General features: G+C 45.4%; 1 protein-coding gene across 5 annotated transcripts in view; it reads right to left on the bottom strand.

Annotated features, from left to right (window-relative positions):
* Positions 1–24088, bottom strand: part of PLA2G7 (phospholipase A2 group VII) — a 274794-nt gene that overhangs the window by 82439 nt on the left and 168267 nt on the right. For all 5 annotated transcript variants that reach the window (XM_069236079.1, XM_069236082.1, XM_069236081.1 and 2 more), the window contains one exon: positions 23993–24084. In XM_069236079.1, the coding sequence (XP_069092180.1) occupies positions 23993–24084 (92 nt within the window). The remainder of the gene's footprint in view (positions 1–23992; positions 24085–24088) is intronic.

Genomic DNA, 24088 nt, shown 5'->3' with positions numbered 1-24088 from the left:
GGAGCTCCAGCCGGAGGGACTAACGCTGGCACCATCCGCAGCACCAGATCACCGATCACGGTGGCATCTCGGTGGAGGCAGCCCCAACCCGTGGAATGCCTCTCGACCGTGATTGAGTGCTGGGGCTGTAGAACTGGGGAGAGGACAATGCTGCGGACTTGGCAGCGGACTGCGCCATCTTGACTGCGTCCCTGCTGTATCTTCGCAGAGCAGAGGTCTGCCGCTGCTGAGGCGGCCCCGGGGGTCGCGGATCTGTGAGGAATGGCAGAGGCCCTTTGGAGACCAACTGAGGCCTGGAGCGTGGTGAGGAGGGCAACGGAGCTGGGAGCAGTGTAAAGTGTTGACTCCGGTGGAGGTAAGCAGGGACCTGGGGATGGGGCGGGGCTCCTAAAGCAACAAGATGTCCCCCTGTGATCGGCCCCTAGAGACATTGCCTGGGTGCTTGGGCCCTGCGCTCCAACTGAGAATGGCGCAGGGTGGCGCAGTGGCTCAGGTGCCCCCGCCATCTTTGGACTGTTCAGACCCTTTCAAATGTGCTTTTCCTACCACCGGAGCGCTTTGATGGCTGGAGCATCGCGCGGGCCATTGAGCTGTGGTAGACCACAAGCATGCAGGAGCCTCAACAGTAACTAGGAGAGACCTGGGGGCTGGGCCTCTGCGGACCCTTGCTGGGTAGTCTCTCCTGCACCTGGGGTAGAGGTGATTTCCCCCTCCCCCTGTGCACCTTGCCTTGGCGCATCCCCGGTCTCCATGATTCCTCCTGACCCTGCGAGATCAAAAGGAAAGGTGGATCCCCCTGATCGAGTTGGGGCCCTGAGCTGCGCTGTCACGTACGTGGGGATCTCTGTTTGTGAGAGGAGGTCCAGGGAGGCCTTGACATAGTAGAAACTCTGCTGTGGCGCTGACATCACCCCACATCAAGTTGCATACATCAAGGGTATCCTCGCCCTTTAGCTGGGGGACATCCAGGTGGTGGCTATACTATCCGTCGGTGTCTCAACCGGTGACCTGTGCACCGCGGCATTGGGCTCCCCCTGGCCCCTGGGGTGCACGCTGGGCCACCCTGACCCGTGGAAAATCCTCCTAGACATCTCAGAGAACACTCAGTGCTCTTGCACTACTCTGACTCCAGTATGCCTCGCAACCAAACAACTAAGGAGCCCTCAGTGACATTGCTATGGGCCAAACCCACTGGACAAACCTCGCACCAAGCGCGCTGGCTACGCCGACTCAGGTCTCCACTACACAAGACTATCTAAATCACTTCCTGTAGGAGATACGGAATGAAATAACATCCCTTAAGACAGACCTGAAATCATGCATTTGGAAGGACCAGAAGGAATGATCTGATATGGGAGAAAGAGTAGGCGACCTTGAGCGTACAGTTGATGCACGATCTGAGGACCAAGAAATGCTGTGGCGGCGGAAGATGACTTTAGAAGAGCAGCACATAGATCTCCAGCTTAAGCAGGAGAACCTTGAAAATCGCAGTCTTTGCAACAATATTCACATACGGGCGTCCCCAAGGGAACGGAGCGTGAGGATATTGGGGCTTTCACTGCCACTCTCTTGCAAGCTAACAGGGGATCCTGCATAGCCAACACCGGTCCTGGATAGGGTGCACCGGGTGGCATGGTCTCTGGGCCGTTCAGGTGCTGTCCCAGACATCCTGACCAGAGTACACTTGTTAATGGACAAGGAGGCCATCCTTTAAGTGGCCTGCTCCCAAACTAGCATAGTTTTTCAGAGCTGTAAGATCCAGTTGTTCCAAGATCTGTCTGCCACAACCCTGAAGCGAAGACGGGATTTTCAGATCATCACTGCTAAATTGCGCACCCTAGGTATCCGCTACCAGTGGGGGCACCCATTCGCACAGATGTTCGACTGGGAAGGCAGGAGGTGAGCCCTTCGCTCCCTGACTGAAGCAAAGAGATTGCTGGGTCTCCCCACGACTGACGACCCGGAGGCTCACTCGCAGTGCGACGCCTTAGCTGGAGGCGCTCTGAAACACATCTTGACCACCGTTGGACGATCCCATCCTGGTAAGATTATGGCATCCACAGCCTCTCAACAGACAACAAAGGACATTATCCAACATCTGACACTACAGGGTGCCTACATTTCATTTATAGCTTTAAACCTTACTCAATGTGCTCTTTAGACAGACTAAAACTTGTTTCCCTCAATGTTCAGGGACTTAACTCCCTGAATAAACAGAAACAAGTGTGGAGCTACCTCTTACAACACAACCCTGATATTATCTTACTCCAGGAGACACATCTCCGCTGGATCAATACGTACAGGATGACACATCTGTGCTATCCAAGGCTCTGGGCGTATACTGACTCCAAGATTCTAGGGGTGGGTGTCTTGTGCAAGCATCACTGTGGTTCAGCTATCCCTAAGGTAGTAAGAGACAGAGGGGAGATTCCTTAGGCTATACCTCTAGTGCGGCCACCGGCAACTTACATTGCTCAACATCTATGCTCCCAATACCTCACAAGATACTTTCCTCCGCCGCCTATTGCGAGATCAGCCTAGGGGGATTGAGGGTGACATATTGGTGGGTGGAGACCTAAATCTGGTTGGGATCCTGCATTGGACAGGCATACGAACATCTACCATGGAACAGGGGCCATGTCAGCCCAGCTGAAATGGTATATTGTAGATTTGGGCCTCGTAGACATGTGGCGCTATCAGCTTTCAGATGCCCGTGATTATTCCTTCTATTCCCACATCCATTCTACATATTCCCAAATAGATTATCTCTTTGCGTCACACACACTCCTACATGCCCTTGATACAATAGAGATATCTGATATCTCTATCTCAGACCATGCCCATATTGAAGCCACATGGCGTTCTATGAACCTGGTGCCTGGCGAGATGACCCGATGGCGACTTCCTCCACGGCTCTTACGGGACCCAGTGGATATAGCGGATATTCGTAAGGGAATCTCTGACTACATGCCCAAGATACAATAGAGATATCTGATATCTATATCTCGGAACTTGCCCATATTGAAGCCACATGGCCTATGAACCTGGTGCCTGGCGAGATGAACCAATGGTGACTTCCTCCCCTGGTCCTCTGGGACCCGGTGGATATAGCGGATATTCGTAAGGGAATCTCTGACTATTTCACCCATAATTCAGGGCAGGCCCTATCACTACACACCAACCGGGTCAGTTTCAAGTGATCTCCACTATTGCTATTGCCCGTAGAAGAGTGGCCAGGCTAGTAGATCATACCCTGACATCCGACATTAAAGCCTTGGAGTGACAAGATAAAGCAAACATTGCTAAGGGAGCAAGTGCGGGCACATAGAACAAACAAAGCAGAACGGTCCCTGTTAGCGCTAAAGCTGGGCTACTATGAAGGGGGAAACAAGGTGGGCAGGCTCCTGGCCAACCGCGTATGGCAACAACGGACCAAAGCACACATAGCAAAATTAAAATTGTGCAGATGGGTCAGGAGCAATCATGAGCAGTGAAAAACAGGAGGAGTTTCAAGCTTTCTATCAAGCGCTTTACGCTTGCATTGAGGTCCCTCAGCTAGAGATTGATGCTTACTTACTCGCCTGCAAGTGGGAGCCCCTGCATCCCACCCATGAGGACCTCAACACTCCGATCACCCTGGATGAGATCCGATGGGCCATTGTGAGCTCCCTACTGGGAAAACGCCTGGCCCAGATGGCCTCCCTGTTAGCTGTTATCGGCTTTTCCTCCCTGAACTAGGCAAAAATGTACTTACCTTAAACAATTCCTTCAACAAGAACACGGGCCTTACACCATCTATGGCGAGTGTTGAGATATCTCTCATACCTAAACCAGGCAGGGGCCCGGTCCTCTGCTCTTCCGACCGTCCTATTGCCCTGCTTCACATAGATACCAAGATCATTCCCAAAATCCTCTCTTCTAGCTTAGACTGCTATATCCCTGATCTAATAAATCCCGACCAAGCTGGGTTTATAAGAAACCGACAAGGTGCGGACAACATCCATAGCATTGCCCACCTGCTAGAAAAGGCACAGAGACATAGTATCCCGCTATGCCTTCTCTCGCTAGATGCAGAGAAGGCTTTCGATAGAATAGATTGGAACTTTCTTCGCTCGGTTTTGGTTAAAATCAGACTGGGCCCTAACATGGTTTCTAAAATTATGGCCTTTCATGTCTCCCCCAACGGCGTTGATTTGAGTGAATGAGTGATTCACGGGCACCTTCAGTATTGGCCGGGGCACCCGCCAGGGTTGCCCCAAATCACCCTTTTTATTCGCTCTAGCAGTGGAGCAGGTGGCTATTGCTATCCGCCATTCCAAACTGAACGAAGGCATGGTCTTCGGTGCCCGCACACACAAAATAAGTCTATTTGCGGATGACTTTCTCCTGACCCTTATTAGCTCTTCCACCTCCCTGCCAGCGGGGGTGTCCTGCCGGCCACCTTTGAGGCTGTCTCAGGCTTCAAGGTGAATTTATCCAAATCTTAACATATCCATTTCATAGGCTCTGCACTTCAGGCCCTCGCCCCTTTCCGCTGGGCTCCAAAGGCTATCACATATCTAGGGCTTAACCTCACGCCTACTTTGAGCACCTGGTTTATGGCTAACTGGCCAGGTCTTTGGAAATCACTCCTGGAAGACCTGCGAAGATGGAAGTCCCTACATGTCTCGTGGTTGGGGCACCTAAATGTCATCAAAATGAAAGTCCTTCCACAGGTCCCCAACTTGTTCCAAATCCTCCCCATACCGATACCGCAGGACGCTATACTGCCGCTGCAGCGTTATATATGTACATTCATCTGGAATGGCAAACAAACATGTATATACCTAGTACAGTCCTGATACAGTCCAGGGATCGGGACGAGTTCTGTTGGCCCAATCTTTTGGAATATTATTGGGCGGCCTATTTATGATACATATTGGCTTGGACCGCAAGGGAGAGTAAGTGTCACTGGTTTCATATGGATTGGGCTGTGGCATGTCGGCCTCTGTGGGATCTTGCCTGGCTTCCCTGCCGTGCTAGACCTCGCAGTGCTTATCTCGCTACTCCAACTAAGACGGTTCTGGATATCTGGGACAAACTGGCCACAACTAGGGAGTTGACAATCTTCCCATCATCGCATACGCCGATCGCCCGTAACCCCCGAATTCCCACCGGCACAGTCCTCACACGCTTTCAATGATTGGGCGTCCAGGGACTGCTGAACCTTTCGTGATCTATTCATGGTGGACGTTATGAAGACGTTTGACCTGTGCAAAAAAGACGAGCACTCAGTTGCGCCACTAGGCCTTGTACCCATCAGTATACCCTGAAGAGAAACGCCCTCAAACACCATTCCAAACACTAGTTAGGACTTATGACGGCTCCTGTGGGCTGATATCCAACACATACCACATTCTCCAACATGGTACTCCCCGACACACCCAGGCCTATCAGCTTAGATGGGAAGACGCATCTGCAGGGACACTTTCATTCAACCTCTGGGAAAAATTATGGCTGTACATACCCAAACTTTACCGTAGTCTTTCAATCAGGGAAACAGCATTCAAGCTCATGTACCAGTAGTGTTACACCCCTTCCCGACTAGCCGCTATGTACCCTGGGGCGTCTCCTGAGTGCTGGCGTTGCGGCCTGGAACATGGGGATTTTCAACATGTTTGGTGGTTGGGCACACTATTCACAACATTTCGGAAAGAAACCCTAAGTCACATCAAATCTATAGGGGGTTTCCCGCTTCCGGCCACGTATCATCTGGTGATCCTGGGGATACGCCCCTCACAATTGAAGGCGCTGTCCACTGCTGAGTAGAATCTCAGTTATATGCTACAGGTGGCTAGACAGTTAATAGCATTATTTTGGAAACAGAAGTCCGCCTCCCCATGGCACGTATTTAGCAACCCCTCCTTAAATATCTAACACGCATTGAATACACTTGCTTTAATCCACCAAGCCTGCAATTGTTGCAGTTCTAACTTTAATAAAGCAATGGTGTTCGTATGACACCCTCCCATGGTCTCTGCCCCATCACAAAAGGTGCTCATGCTTGCATCCACAAGGATTTTCACCCAAGTTCTAGACTCTCCTTGCCACTAGTTTTGGACCTCACTTGCTAATTGTTCAAGTTGTGCATTCTTTATTGATGTTCTTACCTTGTACCCTCTTCTCTGCCCCTCCCCCTCTTTCTTTTATATATTCAAATTTAGAGAAGCAGGCAGCTGTGTAAAATGATCCTAGGATTCTTAGAGTAAATCTGACTATACATATGTAGATAATGATAACTAAGCACATGTATCTGTACCTCCACTGAATCAAAACTTTTTGAGTGCCTGTACTTTGGTGCTGATGGTTCTCAGCATGTACATGCATTACTGCTTCTTTAAACTAATAAAGAGCTTTTAACAGAAAATGATGCAGTGTCTGGCTGTTTTGCGCCCATCGGGCTGAATGGGATACGAGGAATGGAAACCATCGAATAGCCATATAAGATTGAACTAATAAATGCAAAGCGCTGGCACTACTATAGGGAGACATGAGGAGAATTACCATCTTGATATGGCAGCCGCCAAATATAACAGACTTGAAGGTGTTAGTCCCTCTTCAGTGCCACAGATTTGGCCCTCCAATAGGAACGAATGTGAACTTTTTTTTTATATATATATAAATAAATATACACACATCCACACGCAGAAAAAAACCAGAGGTTACAGTAAAATTATAATTAGGTGTGATAAAAAGAAAAACTTAGAAATTCACTGAAACAAATAAAGGTTAAAGTAAGGTTACAGTAAGGTGAATTTGTCAGCGTCAACATTAAAATTTTGACATTAAAAAACCTGAAATTCCTCAGTTATAGTTAGCAGTACTAACTATAATTTGCGCCCCCGCCATGCACTGCTTATGACCTCACACATGACATCACGCATGACATGTTCTATGACTATGATTTCAGATTTCTAGAGACCCATCCCCTGGGGTCAGACACTGTATACATGGGGGCGGGGAGAGAGAGAGAGAGAGAGAGAGGCATGCAACCTCACTCCCTGGGCCACTTTCGGCCTAAGGGACTGCATCCCCCACGGCCCAGCACCATACAAGAAGGTGAGAGTCCTGGTGCCCACTCAGAACACCCACCATATCCTTGTTGGGGGCCTCATCAGGAGCCCCAAAGGCCCCTGCCACCCCAACCTGCTCCCTGCATCCAGCGGAAGCTTGGAGAAGCTAATAATCCTGCTCCCTCTGGGCGGGAGAAATATTTAGACCTGAAGTCTACTCCCAGAGGGCGGGAGCATTTTTAAAGCTCCAGCTCACTAGAAGCGGACTTGGTGTTTGCGCCCGCTTGGCAGAGGATTTACAAATACTCCCGCCACTGAAGAGCAAACAAAAGCTTCCCTACCCGCACAGTGAGTACCCCCAGTTACCCCCAGGACATAGCTGCGGGGCGGCCCCAGGGATAGGCTCTTCGGGGCCATTAGTGGCTCAGGGAGGTAGGCTGCATGGCCCCCCTTCCCATTTGCTGCATTCTTGGTCCCAGGAGTGGACTCCCTGGAGACTCCCTGCAGCATTTTCAGTCTTGTGCTCCCACCCCATTTGCTGCATTTTCGGCCCCATGGGTAGGTTCCCTGGGGCTTTTAGAGGCTCAAGGAGGGGGGCCATATGGCCCCCCCTCACCATAAAAATGTATGTCCGCAGGGGCCTCTTGAGGCACAGGGCGCACACCTCCCCTCCCCCCCCATAAATTATAAGCATGGCCACAGGGTAGGCTCCCCAGGGCCTCTGTGGCTCGGGGAGGGGGCTCACATCTCACCTCCCCATAAATTATTTTTGGACCTGGGGCTAGGCTCTTCAGGGCTTATAATTACAAAAATGCCGCTGGGATGCCATTTTATATTTTTTTTTATTTGATCATGTAACAGTTTTGTGGGATGGCGGCATTTTTTGCCATTTTGCACGCCCCTTGCCATAAATTAAGATTGGTCCCGGAGGTGGCCTCCCTGGGACCTCTAATGGCTCAGGGATTGGGGAAGCACGTCCCCCATCCCCATAAAAAAATTAAAAAAATTCTGGGCCTCTGGGTAGATGCTCCAGGGCTTATATAAAAAAGATAAATGCAGCCCAGTCACCACTTTAGTTTCTTTTTTTTCCTTAGAGACTTTTTTTGTAGGATCGCAGCAATTTGTTTTTTGGTTACGAGGGTGGGGGGGCCCTCTGGGACCCCCCCCCCAGGGTATCACTATCCTGCCCCTATATATATATATATATATATATTATTTTTTTTTTTAACATAACTTAAGGACAGGGGACTAAGTTCCCGAGTCCTGAAATGGCTGCCAGCTAAATTTTTCTCATGTCGCTGGCAGCCAATCAGAGCACCTGCTCTCGAGGGAATCTCACTCCCACAGGACTGAGAATGCCCAAGGGAAGTAGAGCTCACTGGACCAATCAGAACAATCTATTTTTATATTGGAGCTCCTGCAAGGGTCTCAGAAACTCTTGGGTGAGCCCAACTGCCAAATTATACAATCACTGTTTACCCTAAATGTATCAAAAACTGCTGACTGGATTTACATCTAATCACAAGAGGCACATTCTCTGCACCACAATCTTGGAACGTTTTGTTAAACGGGCCCAAAGTTATTAGCAACCAAAAAACAATCTTTGTATGTAAAAGCAGACCTACCTATAACCACCTAGTTGTGACCGTCACTTGGTAGAATAATTAAATAAATAAATATTTATATACATACACACACACGTGTGGTAGTACTTATCTGTTTGATAAAGGTTGTGTGATAATGGATGTGTGGTAAAGGTCACATACCTTTGGACAGGCCTTTGAACCTGGTGCAGTTGGGGGGTGAAGGCCTGGACCCGGATTATGAGCGAAGACAGGGAAAATTACAGTTCTCAAAATGTTATACAGAGCAGAGATATGAAGTAAGGAACTGAGAATCTGCATTCAGGTGCATGTTTAGTCTTAGGGCCTGTTTTAGATCTTGGTGGAGGGGAATACTCTGTCACAAACGTGACGGCTATCCTATCTGCCGTATCACGATCCCATTATATCCTATGGAGATCGTAATATGACAGGATATCGGTCACATTTGTGATGGAGTATTCCCTCTGCTGAGATCTAACTCGAGCCTATAGTCTGATACCTAGCTGGACCCTTTAGGCCAAAGTGGGGTCAAACTGTACTTTGCTACAGATTTTGCATATAATGTAGAATACAGTTTAAGCACCACAGACCTTCAGAAAGCACTAAAGACCTACACTGTGCCCACTCACATTTTAGGCCTACCTCAGGTCAGCACCAATTCCTGAATGGTCCATTCTGTGACAGGCTACATGTGTGCAGATACCGGACTCGGCAATATGGAAAAACATGTGCAGCCTATACATGAGTTTGCTCACGTACAGGCCCAGAGCCTTTTACCTTAGGTGGGCAGCAACAGCCTTATCTTAAAGGCGGGCACTGGCGACCACTGGCGACCACTCTCAACAATTTACTGTGAATGACACTCAAGTGGTGAGACTATTTCAAAAGTAGAAGTCCAATAAACCTGGTAGTTAAAGGTGAAAAATCTATGTGGATTGAATGAGCAGAACCCATTTTGATACAATACTGGTAATTTCAGGACTGAACAACTACTGGGGCAAACTCGGCTATATTCCAGGGGGACATCCAAGACACTGGTGTTTTGCATGTAAAGATAAAGGCCAACATCTATAAAATGAGGTCAATGTATTTTATCTGCCTACTCCTCCTCATTGTCTTCATCATGTGGAGCAAGTTGAAGATCTTGTGTAGCATCCAAATCTGGTCCAGAAATGGCATTCATTCTTCTAACATAATATTGGGAAAACTGAAGAATTGGCGGAGAATTGTAGTCAACTTGCAGATTTGCTTCAGTAATGGTATACCTCAACCTCAACAAGATATAGCAGAGGTAAGGTCTGAGGCCAGAGCTTGAATGGCCACAAAAGCAGCACTACTGGAGCCAGAGGTGTTACAGGTGAGGAAACAGAAGATGGAGCCTGTGCAAAGAGAGTTAAGGCATGGTCTGGCATGGACAGTGGAGAAGGCAAACTTAGAGTCAATCAGCGCTGGGTGAAGGGATCATCCGCAACGGTCTGACGGAAGGCCCAGATGAGTTCGAAGAGCCAGAAGGAGTGCCAGAGGGACCTGGAACTATTTTTGAAAGCTTCAATTGGCTCTAGAGTCAACAATGGGTCAGATAACTCAGGGCACATTGGCTCTAGATTCTGCATTGTCCTTAAGTCGGATGCTGAAGTTGGAGTCTGACATAAACCAAGTAACTTCTCCCTGGGAAGGAAAGACTGGGCATTGCAGAGCTCTGCCTATATTTTCAGTGCTCCTTCTTTGACTTGTTCTTTGACTTAAAACTTATCTGACCACAGTCATCGGAACCCATCTTCCTTCTTGTTCTCCACAGAGTAAAGCTTTGCCGCCCGATCTCCGATACCCTTCAGTGGCATTTGGGTGCATTTGTTGCAAGACTTGGAGTCATGTTTGGAGCCCAGGCACCATAAAGAGACGTTGCGGGGGTTCATTACTGATACCTGCTTTCAGTACGCACCACACAGTTTAAACCATGTCACCTTCAAAGGAGGCATTCATACACAGTGGCAAAACTGATGATTAGCAGAACTTCAGTGTAAATCAATCTGAAGCAGTGGAGCTTCATATCCATGCCTATGGTTGGGGAAAAAGAGGAACTGCCACAGAAGTGACGCCTTTATTCAGATCAGTATCATTATGTACAGAGACAGGACAGAGTGCAGAGGAGCCGTTAAAAACTTTATGCCTCAAGTCTGGCATTTGAAGAGATTCACAAGAGAGGAAACTGGTGTTAGCAGTATCCATCAGAAAATCATGTATGTTCCTACAGAGAAAGCTAGTGTTGTGTACAGAAAAAGAGGACTGGATGCACAACATGCAAATATGTGTACCACAAGAGAAGCTGTGTTGATCTAATATAGTGTGCCTCAAGGAATCATTGCCAAAATAAAATGTTTTGCCTAAATAATTAACATTGCTTTTTAACTGTTAAAACATAATGCCTATTTTTATTCCAAAAGTTCATTCAACTTTCTTTGATGCTAATAACATCATGCTAGCAGAAGTGAAATGGAGCTATGACAGTTCAGAAAAAAATCTAAAAACATTTCTCTTCAAAGAACACCTATATTATTACAAGAGTCTAATTGTTGGCTCGCTCTATCTCTTCTCCATGCCCCCAACCTATGTAGCCCCAGTCTCCCTCCCTCATTCCACAGAGAATCTACACTCAATCTTTTACTGAAATTAGTTGATAAACTGTTTACTACACAATCCATAAATTGCAATTTATATATAATTCTAAATTAGTTTAAGTAAAATATTCATTCTGATTCTAAAAGTGACTGTTGACCGAGCTCTCAAGAAAAGCAATTGTAGGAAGAAGTGAGAAATCTATCCTCCCCATTGGAGCAAAAGATCTGGAACCCTGAGAAAGCAACAGCAATTTGTTCTGCAAAGAAGGAATTCCATGAATCCTGTTTGGTGGAGGAAAAAAAGGGCTAGACACAACTTGGAATCAGAGGACCCCTTAAATCAACAAGGGAAAGAGAGACAAAAATGAATCTCCAAACAAACCAATAATTTCCCCTGCAGCAAACAGGATGCCATCTCCTGGCATATAATGTGTTCTTTATGATGAAGCACCAGGTTTGTTCAGAACATACCCAAAACACTTTTCTGACTGTGAGTCATGATTACAGCTGTGTGTGAAGATTAGGGTAACTTTTCCCTAAAGGAAATGTTAAAAATACTTAAGGTACGGAAAATACACTTCATCGCCAAGTAGTGGATATATACATTTCTCAGTCCTTCTAGTCAATATATGAATCTCAGACATGGAGACCCTCAGTACGTTGATATACAAATCACTGCTGTGGAGTACTCAGGGACCTACTCCCTTGCTATAGAAGTCACTATTGGGGAGCTCCAGGAACTCCCAGTCCTTCAATATATATAGAACTCCTTTCTGGAGCACCCAGAGACCCCCAATCTTTTGATATATAATCTTTGTCCTAGCCATCAAGAAACCCTCTGTTCTTTAATATATAAAGCTCTGCCTTAGGGCATCTGGAAATCCTATGACCTCCACAGAGAGCTCCCCAGCTGAGAAGAGGGAATAGTGTGACTGCAGGTTTAAGTTTTAAAAATTCATTTTTGTATATTTTATACCCCTTATGACAAAGGAAGACTACAATTTGGGGGGATGAATTGTGCAGTTTCATGTTGATATATGGAGTTGGGTATCATGAGCATTTTGGCGAGTGGTCATGCTTTGTTTTATCATTATTCCTCAATGGTTCTAAGTGTAAGTTACAATCAATCAAAGTGAGGGACAAATTTATTGAAAGCATCAAAAAATGGCATAAATAGGGTGTGAAGACAATTTGCTCAAGTGTACAGAACTTTAAATTAGTAATGATCATCCTACAGTGAAATTAATATTACAGTTATATCATTGAAATACAAAATGTAAATAGTTTCACTGTTAATAAATTCTATAGGAGCTCAGCAAATGCTGTTATTTCCATAACTCCAGCTGGATGCCGGCCTTTGGCATGCAGGCTTTACCTGCCACCCGCTTCCCAGACTGCATCTCGCACGTTCCGTCATCCACATTCCAACACATGGCTATAAGGGCAACACTATGCGACAGAACCCAAGGATGTAAGAAGTACATAAGAACTCTCTGCAGGATAGAGTGGCCTAACCGGGTCCCTTACATTTTCTCTCTTGATACAGCTGCACCTACTGATATAGAAAAGGCAGGAAGTCTTTAGACTTTTTCTTTGCAAGAAAATACCTGGGCCTCTGAGGTTAAGAAACCATATTTACCTAGGTATAAGGCCTATTAAAATGGCACACAAACCTCAGCAGTCGGTAATAGGCATTACATCTCTCCTGTGTGTTGCACAGACCTAGATATTATCACTTCCTAAACTTCGAAAGGATTCAACTGGAAGGCCCTCCGCTGACCAGTGTTGTACTGGTGAAAAAGTGCGCACTCACCAGATTCACAGAACTGAACTATATGAAAGGTAATACAGAATGTAGAATAATTGGTAAAAGGTGTAGTTTCTATCCATTGTTTAACAGGTTTTCAGGTCAGTCTTATTTTAAGTGACTGCATAGAAAGATTTTTAAATCTGTCACAAAATGTAATTTATGTCCGGTAAAATAAAAAGTAGTCACTAACAGTGTTCACTGGTTTTCCAGATCTCACAAGATTCTCTTGGTTTTAGTGTTCGACTCTCTCCCTTCCACAGTAATCATTCCACTCCTTTTACTGCCATTATTATGATTTTGGAAGGGAATGAACAGCTGGACAGGACAAACAGAAACAGTACATGTGTTCCAAACACTGCTTCCAATAAAGATCAGGACTTGATACAAAGCTAACCGGTGCAGCACAGGCACTTTGTAGATCACAATCTGATAAGAATTGCAATGGCTATCGGAAACTACTCTGAGCATGTGCACTTCACCAGCGAGCTTCCTTTTGATGCCTCAAACTCCTCCCATTCAAAGCCTTCTTTGCTCTGCTGCCAAGACTACAGTGCATTTCTTTATGACTTCTTGGCAAACAAGCACAGGCAAAGCCAATAGAGGTCACCTATGAGAACTATTGGCTTTGCCACAGGATTGTAACAACTCAGCACAAAATGGCTTGAGTAAAACAAACAAGAAAAAAAAATACTTTTCCGTGCCCACCGCTTCATTTTGTAGGGGTGTGCTCGCCCAGAAAATGGGGGTTTGATGGGCAGCCAAACACAGGAAGGTCTGCCACCCCATCCCCCCCCACAAGGATATTGGGAGGGTTGGTGCAGTCCAGTGACTAACATTTTGCTTTGGGCTACAATAATGCCTCCTGTACCCCAGGGGGCTGTTTTCGGGCTACTTGCCACCATTTTAGATACGGGTGACTGGGAGTCTTAGCTGTAATCTCTTTGCCTCAACCTCCCGTCCCCAAATATTTTAGCTTTTTCTGGGAATATTTTGGTCTTAATTTGGCTTATTTTACTCTGGCTTTGTTGTTGGGACAGGTAGCAACTGGAGGTCGCGGTTGTTCACTTGTCACTTGAGACAGGTGCTTGGCGGTGGCCTGGATAATTTTGCATGAGTTTAAAGAAGTTTGATTGGCGTTGCCATTAGTGAACCATGTGGAAAGGGAGTGGGTGAACAACTTCTCACCTGGACTAAGTGGAAGTCAAGGTTAAGTATAGGACGTTTAATTGCTTGGGGGTTACAACATGCAGTTATAGGCTGTAGGGGAAAATTACGGTTGCAAACTGTTGAATGCACTACAATAGGAAGGAGATGGTTGTGGGGTTGGGTATGTTGGTTGGACGGGTGTGGTGGGGAGTGGGACATTAGATAGTTCAGTTGATGCATAGCAAAGCTTTAGTTTTATAAGGCAGATTGCCCAGGTAATGTTTATGATGTGCACCTATTTCAATAAAGTGGCCTTTTTTCCACAATACAAGTGGTCAGTGGTGTGTGCTGCGCCCCTCTCTCCCAATGATGCAGCCGCTTTTTAGTTTGTTAAGTTACCGATCAGAGTCAGTAATTTGTTTAAAGCTAGTGGGGGAGAGTAGAACCAATGGAGGAACAAAGCAAAGTGAGGCCAGGGGGCGTGGAATGAAAATGTCACTTACCCAGTGTACATCTGTTCGTGGCATTAGTCGCTGCAGATTCACATGTTTGGCACAGTCCGCTGCCTGGTGTTGGGCTCGGAGTATTACAAGTTGTTTTTCTTCGAAGAAGTCTTTTTTGGTCACGGGACCGAAGGACTCCTCCCTCTTCGGCTCCATTGCGCATGGGCATCTTAGATTGTTTTCCCCGCAGAGGGTGAGGATGGAGTTGTTTGCTATAAATAGTGCCCATGCAATGGAGTGAATATGTATGTACGTTAAGAGTTTATAATAATTATTTACAAATGTACAAATGTTTAAGATTTATGATCTACTTCTAAACGGCTACAGGCTTCCCGGGGAGGTGGGAGGGTACATGTGAATCTGCAGCGACTAATGCCACGAACAGATGTACACTGGGTAAGTGACATTTTCAGTTCGATGGCATATGTTGCTGCAGATACACATGTTTGGCATAGACTATAAAGCAGTTACCTCCCCTAAAAGCGGTGGTTTAGCCTGTAGGAGTTGAAGTAGTTTGGAATAATGTTCTTAGTACAGCTTGGCCCACTGTAGCTTGTTGTGCATTTAGTACGTCTACACAGTAGTGTTTAGTAAACGTATGAGGCGTAGAGCAGGTTGCAGCCTTACATATTTCGCTTATAGGAATGTTTCCTAGAAAGGCCATTGTAGCACCTTTCTTTCTGGTTGAGTGTGCCTTTGGTGTAATAGGCAATTCTCTTTTGGCTTTAAGATAGCATGTTTGAATACATCTGACTATCCATCTAGCAATGCCTTGTTTAGAGATTGGATTTCCTATGTGTGGTTTTTGAAAAGCTATGAACAGTTGTTTTGTTTTCCTGATTAGCTTTGTTCTGTCAATGTAGTACATTAGTGCTCTTTTGATGTCTAATGTATGTAGTGCCCTTTCAGCCACGGAATTTGGTTGTGGGAAGAACACTGGCAATTCTACTGTTTGATTTAAATGGAATGGTGAGATTACTTTTGGCAGAAATTTTGGATTTGTTCTTAGAACTATTTTATTGTTGTGTATTTGAATAAATGGTTCTTGTATGGTAAATGCCTGTATTTCACTTACCCTTCTGAGGGATGTGATTGCAATGAGAAATGCAACTTTCCAGGTTAGATATTGCATTTCACAGGAATGCATGGGTTCGAAAGGTGGACCCATGAGTCTTGTTAAGACGATGTTAAGATTCCATGAAGGAACTGGTGGTGTTCTTGGTGGTATAATTCTTTTTAGCCCTTCCATGAATGCTTTAATAACTGGTATTCTAAATAGAGACGATGAATGAGTAGTTTGTAGGTAAGCAGATATTGCTGCGAGGTGTATTTTTATAGATGAAAAAGCGAGATTTGCTTTTTGCAAATGTAGTAAGTATCCTACTATGTCTTTTGTAGAGGCATGTAATGGTTGTATTTGATTGGTATGGCAGTAGTAAACAAATCTTTTCCACTTAGATGCATAGCAGTGTCTAGTGGAAGATTTTCTAGCTTGTTTTATGACCTCCATGCATTCTTGTGTGAGGTCTAAGTGTCCGAATTCTAGGATTTCAGGAGCCAAATTGCCAGATTCAATGATGCTGGGTTTGGATGCCTGATCTGTTGTTTGTGTTGTGTTAACAGATCTGGTCTGTTGGGTAGTTTGACATGCGGTACTAGTGAAAGGTCTAGTAGAGTTGTATACCAAGGTTGTCTTGCCCATGTGGGTGCTATCAGTATGAGTTTGAGTTGGTTTTGACTCAACTTGTTTACTAGATATGGAAGGAGAGGGAGAGGGGGAAAAGCGTATGCAAATATCCCTGACCAACTCATCCATAGAGCATTGCCTTGTGATTCGCGGTGTGGGTACCTGGATGCAAAGTTTTGGCATTTTGAGTTTTCTTTTGTTGCGAACAGATCTATTTGGGGTGTTCCCCAAATTTGAAAGTACTTGTTCAGAACTTGGGGGTGAATTTCCCATTCGTGGACTTGTTGGTGGTCTCGCGAAAGGTTGTCTGCTAGTTGGTTTTGTATTCCTGGAATAAATTGTGCTATTAGGCGAATGTTGTTGTGAATCGCCCACTGCCATATTTTTTGTGTTAGGAGGCACAATTGTGTTGAGTGTGTTCCTCCTTGTTTGTTTAAATAATACATTGTTGTCATGTTGTCTGTTTTGACAAGAATGTATTTGTGTGTTATTATGGGTTGAAAGGCTTTTAACGCTAGAAATACTGCTAACAGTTCTAGGTAATTGATATGAAATTTTGTTTGGTGTATATCCCATTGTCCTTGAATGCTGTGGTGATTGAGGTGTGCTCCCCACCCTGTCATGGAAGCATCTGTTGTTATAACGTATTGAGGCACTGGGTCCTGAAATGTCCGCCCTTTGTTTAAATTTTTGCTGTTCCACCATAGAAGCGAGAGGTATGTTTGGCGGTCTACCAACACCAGATCTTGAAGTTGACCCTGTGCCTGTGACCATTGTGATGCTAGGCACTGTTGTAAGGGTCGCATGTGTAGTCTTGCGTTTGGGACAATGGCTATGCATGATGACATCATGCCTAGAAGTTTTAGCACAAATTTTGCTTGTATCTTTTGGTTTGGAAACATAGCACTTATTACCTTGTGGAATGCCTGCACTCTTTGTGGACTTGGAGTGGCAATTCCCTTTGATGTGTTGATGGTTGCTCCTAGATATTGTTGTGTCTGACACGGTTCTAGGTGTGATTTTGTATAGTTGATGGAAAACCCCAGTTTGTGAAGGGTTTGTATGACACATGTGGTGTCGTTTGCGCATTTTTTTACTGTGTTGGTCTTGATTAGCCAATCGTCTAGGTAAGGGAACACATGTATCTGTTGTCTCCTGATGTGTGCTGCTACTACTGCTAGACATTTTGTGAACACTCTTGGTGCAGTTGTTATTCCGAATGGCAACACTTTGAATTGGTAATGTATTCCTTTGAATACGAACCTTAGGTACTTTCTGTGAGAAGGGTGTATTGGTATATGAAAGTACGCATCCTTTAGGTCTAATGTGGTCATGTAATCTTGCTGTTTGAGCAGTGGAATGATGTCTTGTAGTGTGACCATGTGAAAATGGTCCGATATGATGTAGGTATTTAGTGTCCTGAGATCTAATATTGGTCTTAATGTTTTGTCTTTTTTTGGAATTAGAAAGTACAGGGAGTAAACTCCTGTGTTTTTTTGTTGTACTGGTACTAACTCTATTGCATCCTTTTGCAGTAGTGCTTGAACTTCTAGTCCTAAAAGTTCTAAATGTTGTGGTGACATTTTGCGTGTTTTGGGAGGGATGTTTGGTGGGAATTTGTGGAATTCTATGCAATAGCCATGTTGGATTATTGCTAATACCCAATTGTCTGTTGTAATCTGTTGCCAAGATTGGTAGAATTGGCTTAGTCTTCCCCCCACTGGTGTTGAGTGAAGGGGTTGCGTGACTTGAAAGTCACTGTTTAGGTGGAGGTGTTTTTGGAGTCTGGAATCTTCCCCTACTCCTTGGGAATTGACCCCCTCTATATCCCCTGAAACCTCCACTTTGGAAGGAACCCTGATATGGTGTGGTTCTTGTTTGTTGGCTGGTGGTGTCTGTGGGTTGGCCACGAAACCCCCCTCTAAATGGAGTTTTTCTAAAACAGCCTCTGCTCTGCGGGGAGTAGAGTGCGCCCATGGCCTTGGCCGTGTCTGTGTCCTTTTTAAGTTTTTCAATGGCTGTGTCCACTTCAGGGCCAAAAAGTTGTTTTTCGTTGAAGGGCATATTAAGGACAGCCTGCTGGATTTCAGGTTTGAAGCCTGAAGTGCGGAGCCAAGCGTGTCTCCTTATGGTGACAGCAGTGTTGACTGTTCTCGCTGCAGTATCGGCTGCGTCCAGTGAAGAGCGGATTTGATTGTTTGAGATTGTTTGTCCCTCTTCCACTATTTGCTGCGCCCTTTTTTGGTATTCCTGGGGAAGATGGTCTACGAGAAGTTGCATCTCATCCCAGTGAGCGCGGTCATATCTGGCCAGCAGCGCTTGAGAATTTGCGATGCGCCACTGGTTGGCTGCCTGTGATGCTACTCTTTTTCCTGCCGCATCAAATTTTCTGCTTTCTTTGTCCGGAGGTGGGGCGTCGCCAGATGTATGGGAATTTGCTCTTTTGCGAGCTGCCCCTACTACTACGGAGTCAGGTGGTAACTGCGAAGTAATAAACACTGGATCTGTGGGTGGTGGTTTGTATTTTTTATCCACCCTTGGGGTGATGGCTCTTGATTTTACGGGCTCTTCAAAAATTTGTTTTGCGTGCCGTAACATCCCTGGTAGCATTGGGAGACATTGATATTGGCTATGTGTAGCCGAGAGGGTGTTAAATAGAAAATCATCCTCTATAGGATCGGAATGCAGTTGGACATTGTGGAATTCTGCAGCCCTAGCCACCAGTTGTGAGTATGAGGTACTGTCCTCTGGCGGTGACGGCTTTGTGGGGTATGAATCTGGATCATTGTCCGGCACTGGGGTGTCGTATAGGTCCCAAGCGTCTTGATCCTGATTATCTTGACTTATGGTAGTTTGCGCTGGTGAGTGCATTTGTGGCGGTGTTTGTGCCGGCGATGCCTGTTGTGGTGGAGAGGGCGGAGGCGTGACTTTTTTAACCACTTTGGCTTGTGGTTGTGCGTCATCCTCGAGGAGACCGATTCTTCTTTTCCTTATTATTGGGGGAAGGGTTGATATCTTCCCTGTGTCTTGCTGGATGTACAGTCTCTTTTGTGTGTAGTCTGATTCTACACTTTGGAGCTCTTGTCCAAATCTGTGCATCTGGCCACTTATTCCTTGTTCCTCTGTGTAGGATGAAGGTGTGGAATTTTTCGGCGCCGAGAGAGAATCTTTTTTCGGTTTCGGCACCGACAGTATTTTTGTTCCTTTCGGCATGGATTCTCGGTGCTGATGTTTTTCGGTGCCGGTATCTTGTTTTTGTCTCTCGGAGCCGCTATCTCGGCTCCGAGGTTGCTCCATGGCGGTCCCTCGACCGGAGTCGGGTGTCTTCGCTATGGGCGTGCCCTTTTTCGGCGCCTTCGACGGGTCGCCTGTTTTATGGGTCGAGCCATGGCCTGTTGGCAGTGGCGTCCCCTGGGCTTTCGTTTTCTCGATGGTTTTACTTTTCGACGTCTTACTCACAGTTTGTTGCTGTTGTTCGACGTCGGAGTCTCCGGATTCTGAGTCCGGAACCGAGAATGTTTCCTCTTCGTCGTCGAAACGTTGTTTTGTCGGCGTGGACGCCATTTGTAGACGCCTGGCTCTTCGGTCCCGGAGTGTTTTTCTGGACCGGAAGGCTCGACAGGCCTCACAGGTATCCTCCTTGTGCTCGGGGGACAAGCACAAGTTACAGACCAAGTGCTGATCTGTATAAGGATACTTACTGTGACATTTTGGGCAGAAACGGAACGGGGTCCGTTCCATCGGCTTCGATCTCGCACGCGGTCGGGCCGACCAGGCCCCGATGGGGGAATCGAAGCTACCCCAAAGTCTTCCGATGATCGGTGTCGATGTACCTAACTATCCCGATACCGAACGGAACAATACCGACGCTTTCTTCCGAGATTCTGACTATCTTTCCGAACCGAAACACGGAGCGAAAAGGAATACGTCCGAACCCGACAGCGGAAAAAAACAATCTAAGATGGAGTCGACGCCCATGCGCAATGGAGCCGAAGAGGGAGGAGTCCTTCGGTCCCGTGACCAAAAAAGACTTCTTCGAAGAAAAACAACTTGTAATACTCCGAGCCCAACACCAGGCAGCGGACTGTGCCAAACATGTGTATCTGCAGCAACATATGCCATCGAACAAAACAAGACACAGAAGCAACACAGGGGGTGGCAGGGAGTCATGCAAGCAACATGGTACAGTTGGTGGGTCAGATGCTACAACGAGAAGCACATAAGCAAGTGCAACAGAGACAATGATGGAGAAACACAGGGGGGACAGGCAGCAGCACAATGGCAGAGAGAAGTACAAGAGGAAGATGGCTTGAAAACACATGTACTCTTTTTGAGTACATATATAAAAAGAAAAAAGTAGATCCCCGACTATGAGTACAGACACCAGACAAGCACATACATGGTAAAGAGGCAATGCTCCATGGGATGGACAAACAATTATAAGCTGGGAGATGAATAGAGAACAGGTAAACAATCGGTGGAGTGCATTGTTATGTAAGCTTTTGGCATGTCCCTCAATATGCCTTTGCAACCAGGCAATCTTCGATCTAAAAGCATAAAACTCATATCCATAACTTTTGCAGTGCTGTCTGTTATACTGTTGTGCTTTTGGACCTGCTGCCTTGAGCACTGCCTCATCTGGAGTGCGACTGCCTAGGCTATCCCCCGGTCATGCCCAAGCCACAGTACAGTTCCCAAGTGTAAACTAATGCGGCTGCCCGTCAGAATTAAGGGATGGTGTAATGTCACTATGAACGCTAAAAAGAGTAACGTCTTCGGTGCTGAGGTGGGACTGTAACAATGTTTGTGAAGTTCCACTAATTGTTGCATCAGTAAGTCTATTCACTTAAGCCTGTTAAAAAAAAAGTACTGTGCGAAATCGTGTAATTTTTCCTTGCTAAATTTCACGAGATTTCATGAAAATTGAGAAAAGGAAGCTTTCATTGCTTAATTTGATTCACTGGTATCTTGTGTCACTTTTCTTTAATAACCGGGTACGCATTCCACCCTTTACGTGAGCACCGTTTATATTACACAAGGACACATTAATTTTTTGTTTTTTAGGCACAGGGAGATTAAGGGATTTGCTCAGAATTACCGGATCTTTAAATGCATATCTGGAGTCACTAAATGCAAAAAATTTACATCTTGAGCTAATAGGTGAGACGAGAGCTTCTTATTGTTTAAATACGTCTCAATGTATTGGATATATATTGTAGCATTTTGTTTTAGCCCATCATCCTTAACCTCTTATCTGGTGATCGCCGTTACCACTGCTCAGGGACCGACGATATCGAAGCATCCATCTTGTTTTGGTCCTCATTCCTGTATCATATTCCATGTAACAGGTGCCAGGTAAAAGCTGAGTAACAGTGGGGTAACAAACTATCAGGCTGACTTTATAGCTTATAAAGCTGACCTCTCTGTGCCAATGGGCTAGGTCGATAGAATATTTACTGTGAGCATCGTATTCTATGACCTGACCCTCCCATGTTATGTAGGAGACCCTAATTCCACCAGGTGCGATCAGTTAGGTCCCAGGGATACTTCTTCATAGACCTACATCTCTATCATTACTCGCTAGATTCTAATGTTTTGGACAAACTTGTGCATAAATGTAATATGTGATGCTTACCTAAGCTATAACAGAGTGTTACTGAGGTAGGTGTAACTAGGACACAGCCTATTTAGATTATTGGGCAGGTGGAACATGATTGGGCCAAGGTTAGGAGGACTCCAATGGTAACAGACTGCAGTCAGAGAAGATAAGAGAGATAGAGTAATTTAGCTCAATTTTGAGCACGCTTTGGAAGTAAAATTATGTCGTCTGGTGGTAAAGTGATAGGCCTTTAATGGTCAAATGGAGGAGTCGTAATCAGAACCTAGGTCACGTTAGAACACACTCCCTAGCTCAGGGATCGAGTCTCAAAGAGTTTTGCATACTTTTAGCGCACAAAAAAAGCAATTTATCCTTTAAATTTTTTATCTGAAATTTTGAAGGGCAAAGTGCTTTAACCATGGTGAAGAATCCGCCAAGTGGACTGTAATGTTTGGTGTGGGGGCAAGGGAATGTGAGGTGAGACCCTGCCAAATGAAATGACCCTTCAACAACTTCTAACTTTTGATATTCACAAATATTTTCTAAGTCGTTTGCAATCCTGGAAACGTATGTAAAGCCACTCATTTAGAGCCCCACAAGTCCACAGGGAAATGTTTTCTGTACTGGTGTGAACTATTAAGCTGCCTGCTATGTTCTTCCTGCCCATTCCTTTACTCTGTACCCATTATGCTTTACGTAAAAAGGAATGATAAGATTTAACCTCTGATGAAGGAGTCTGGCATTGACGCCTATCAGCCTTCCTGCAGGAGCCTATCCTATGGTGTTGCAAGGAAGGATCTCTTCTCTGTGGTAGCACCATAGCCTTATCAGACGTCCATAGGTTTGTTGCACATGTCACCACAATTTGTCACTGGGTGCTTTCCAACCAAGAAGTGCCACCTAGGACACGTAAACAAACTGGTTACCGCCTGAACAGGCAGAAGACATCTGTAGAATGAGGAAAGTGGTCTAAACACACTTATTGGCAAGTGATGGTAAAATGGGTATAATGACTGACACCTAATCCCTCTTATATAACTGTAAAAGGCAGTACCAAGTTACAAAGTCAAATCTACTCCAAAAAGCTCATGCTCACAAGCCTCTACTGAATTCCCACACTGAAATGTCACAAACCCACTGCGTGAAAGTTCCTCAAACAAGACAAACAAGCCTTGTGGAGCTCAACAGTGACCTGTGACTGGGTGGTTTCCAACCAATCAGTACTCACATGTGCACGTGCAGGGTTTATATCCTGAACAGGTGGCCAAGTGCCATGGGGAGGTGGCTATCCCTCCATGTGAAGCTCATTCATTGAGAAGAAACCATGATGCTGCATACATTGTTTAAAAGTGGCCTACAAGGGAATTTGGCTTCTCTAAAAAAAATGCAATTTATTTTTTTATCTAAATGGTAATAAGATATTAATAGGTAAACGCATCTTTCCAAGAAGGGCAAATAGCAAAAAGAGGTGAAATGCCCAAAAAGGTTCTTGAGTGTCCAAACCCCTTCCCTACGACCCGCACAAAGGTGTAAATAACAGAAACGAGGATGGAATGCTTGGTGATGGACAGATAAAAGCCTTGATATAGTTTGCGGGGAGGGGATATTCAAATTCTTTAAATGACAGCTTCTTTCTGAGAGGCTTTGTGTTTCCAAGATGTTTGGATGGAGCCTGGATGACACAATATTTTCATTATTAAGTTAACAAAGTCATTTAAATAATGATTTTTTTAAAGTACAATATAACTGCAGTTTTAGGTGTAGGATACCATAATCCTTAAAATATAAAGTTCTAACAATGTGCTAAAGTTCAAATGCTGTTGCTACATGAAATCAATCTAAAGTGAAAAGTATGTTCTTATAAGGCAAGAAACGGAAACGTCAATAGACCAGATTTTCACAATGTAGTAAAGACATGAGCTAAAAATGCTATTCAGATATAACAATTTATGTATTTGACATTTCACACCAACCTGAATCTGGCGTCTTGGGTAAGACACTGAATTACTGTAGCAGCGCCAAATGAATGGCCCATTGAAGCTATCCTATCAACATCAATACAGCCCTGA

This window comes from Pleurodeles waltl, chromosome 5 (genome assembly GCF_031143425.1).
Source record: "Pleurodeles waltl isolate 20211129_DDA chromosome 5, aPleWal1.hap1.20221129, whole genome shotgun sequence".
Lineage (NCBI taxonomy): Eukaryota > Metazoa > Chordata > Amphibia > Caudata > Salamandridae > Pleurodeles > Pleurodeles waltl.
Note: the sequence above shows the minus strand (reverse complement) of the source record. Positions and strands in the feature narration are given on the sequence as shown.